This window comes from Colletotrichum gloeosporioides, assembly GCF_011800055.1.
Source record: "Colletotrichum gloeosporioides strain Lc1 chromosome Unknown consensus_77, whole genome shotgun sequence".
Lineage (NCBI taxonomy): Eukaryota > Fungi > Ascomycota > Sordariomycetes > Glomerellales > Glomerellaceae > Colletotrichum > Colletotrichum gloeosporioides.
This window is the reverse complement of record NW_025544722.1, coordinates 186,941-189,951: the sequence shown is the minus strand read 5'-3', so window position 1 is coordinate 189,951 and position 3,011 is coordinate 186,941. Positions and strand designations below refer to the sequence as shown.

Here is a 3,011-nt window from a genome sequence, read left to right as displayed (position 1 = left end):
GGGTAATGGGGGGCATAGAGAGGGGGGAGGGTTTCCTCGGGCTGCAGATCTAGGGAGATTAAACAGGTCCGCGGGTCCCAGATAGAATGCAGTCCTTCTTCTTCAGAAATGCGCTTGCTCATCGTCCATTCTCGCGCAGGCGCGCGTGGTCATACGCATTGGATGCCTCAGCAGAGCCAAGCCGACCGTGAAGCCGAGTCCGGTGTGTCCTGTCTCGGCCCGTGTCGCCATCACACGTAGAGCGGTCGAGCCGAGGAATGCGAGCGATGTTGCAACGATGGCCCCGGTGGCCGGATACAGATCGTCGACGCCAACGTGGTGGCGATGGGCCGATGTCTAAGTCAAGCGTCTCTCTCCTGCGGACCTCACGTGTTTAAGGAATTGCAGTCTCATGCCGCCATCGACGTGTCGATCGACTCCTCCCTTGTTTGCGGCTCAAGACAGCCCAACCCCTACTAAGCCCCCCAGGCCATCACATGTCCGCGGCACCTTCCTGCGCGTAATCAGCATTCAATGCACGACGATACTCGGTGTCCGGAAAAAGGCGGCGCCCCGACTTCAATTGGTCTCCTTCTGGTACCTAGCGAGGCAGCAGCAGATCTGTACCTGATGGAAGAGTACGAAAGACGGTTCTATACATGATGATGCCCCTCTTCCTGCCGACGATGCAAACCAGGCCTCATACACTACCAAAGTAAAGCTCAGACTTCCTTTTCTCCATGATCATGACCCATAAAGTTCCACTGAGGGTATAATAGATACGAAGAAAGGGTGTATAGAATCGACAGATGAAAATGGACAAATGGGAAAACAAATATAACAAATCCGCGGCCCAGACCTCTGTCCGGTGTTCCCTTTGAAGGCTCATGGTGCGAGGGCCAGCTTGCCCGATGTGGTCGTCCCCAAATATGCCACTGCTGTGAAGTGTAGCGCACGCTCAATTCTTATATGCCCGTGTCGCAGCAAACAGCCCGAGTCGGACGAGCATTCCCAAAATGAAGAGTATTGTTGCCGTGTATTTGCCGATCTGAGCCGTCCCCAAACCAACGCCAATTATGATATGCTTCTTTTCATCTCCTTCGATTGTCGGTAGATCTTCGACGATTCTCTGTTGACACGTCTCGGTTACTTCACCGCTGCTTCTTTGACTTTTTGCGCTTGTTTGACGACCCGCCCTCTTCGTCGTCTTCATCGCTGTCATCTTGACGACGTGACTTACCACCGGACTTTTCGTTGCCCTTCTTGATAGAAATCAGGCAACCCTGCTCCTTCAAACGCTTCGTGAGCGGTGTGCTGGCTTGCATGCCCGGGAAATCCTTGGCGTTGTAGACTTGAAATACGTCACTCATGATGGTGGACTTGATGGGGGCCTTCGGGGAGCGATGCATCGGGTCGACGACGATCAACGCAAACCTTAGACGAAAGGGGCCAGGTGTACGGACCGACATGTCAGGGAAACAGAAAAAGCAGCCCTCTTCGCCGTTCTCGTCTTGTCCCACAAAAGGGGAGGATACCAAGGATCCCATGAGCCGCTTTCCTGGTCGTACGTAGTCCGAGGGCATGTCGGTTTCGTCTTTTATTCCATCCTTGCACCAAATACTGCAGTGAACGACGTAAGCCGGGTGATGGATCCTCTGGTACATTTCGTCTGGCGTAAGGTCGGGGTTGTTGATCCTGAGCTGGACAATGGGCGGCGGGTCGATGACTCTGCGATCCCTCTCGCCATATCCACAGCATCTCGCCGCCACTGGTTGTTGTCGGAAGTAGATCTCATATTCGTTCTTGGGCGGTGCAGGCTTCTGGTCGATTGTGTGTTGCACAGCCTGTGATGCTCCGCCGCTAAGGAGGTGTTCAATTTTCACCGATCTGTCCGGCTGACTTGAAGCGCTCCACGGCGCTCCAGCTGGCGGCACAGTAGATCCAGAGCGTACCGCTGGTATTCTCAAGCTCTGAGGGGTGAATGGAATAGCAACCTTTCCGTCATGGTTGCTGTTGGGAACACGCGGGGCTCCCGGCATTTGCGGAGGCAAATTCCTCGACATCATATGCTGCTCTCTTGCTTCCTGGTACGGGTCATAATCTCCGGCAGGCGGCGGCGGTGCCCTTTGTGGCTCTCGGGGAGGTTCATAATTGGAGTACTGAGGCTGCGGCATAGGTGCTCGGTACGGGTCGTTACTAATTGCAGGTGGTGCGTAATGTTGGTACTGCGGTGGTGCTTGGTGATAAGTCGGCGATGGGGGCTGCTGGTACTCATGGTAGTGGTGATACTCGGGGCGATGATACGGCGGCTGGTGTTCTTGTGGCATCGGTCTCGGATGCGAGCCTGACATGCCATTCATCAGGCCGGACGGAGGTGGCAGACGGGAGGATGCAGTTTCGTAGTACGCATCCCCGGCAGGCCTAGGCGGCCCGTAAGTTGGGGATGGTGCCCACGAGGTGTTCCTTTGGGCCATGTCGTCTGGTTGAGCCCTGTAGTCGTAAGGTTGTTGTTGTTGAGGTGAGGGTTCGGCGTGATTGTAGGCCATGGTGAAGAGATATCTGCAGAGCAGTTGAGATGATGACGGGCTGCTGCTTCGAGCACGGTGGGCGGTTAGCAAAGCAGCCTATTCCGGCGCGAGGCCACAATCCACGTTCTCGGCTCGAGGTGTGGCGGCCGGAGCAGACTCACTGGGTGGAGATGGTCTCAGATCCGTCCTCAGCCCTTGGCTAAGTTCAGTGTGGGAAAACGTGACGTTCAGCTCCGGATGCGCTCAGTGTGATCGGCGTGTGGAAAAGGTGCGAGTTGGAAATTAGATTGGCGAATATGAGTGGATGGCAGAAAAAAACGGCGTCAGATGGTGGATGCAGGTCAGACCACGTCCATGGGAGCTCATGGAGGAGGACAAAGATGAGGAGGAGCTAGTCGGTTGTCGGGAACAGAGGATAATGTTGGATGCTGAAGAAGAATAGACGAGTGTGCGGTAGCCGGGAGGGGCTCTTTTGTGGTCGTGTCTTGCCCGAAGCACCTAGTC

The 3,011-nt window shown here is 55.3% G+C and overlaps 1 protein-coding gene across 1 annotated transcript; it reads right to left on the bottom strand.

Annotated features, from left to right (window-relative positions):
* Positions 1-1,130: 1,130 nt before the first annotated feature.
* Positions 1,131-2,525, bottom strand: GCG54_00007756 (Sexual development regulator VELC; the record flags this gene model as incomplete). The annotated part of the gene is made up of 1 exon (XM_045407733.1): positions 1,131-2,525. One exon carries the CDS (start codon positions 2,523-2,525, stop codon positions 1,131-1,133), a length of 1,395 nt encoding a protein of 464 aa, XP_045259468.1.
* Between the last annotated feature and the right edge of the window lie 486 nt (positions 2,526-3,011).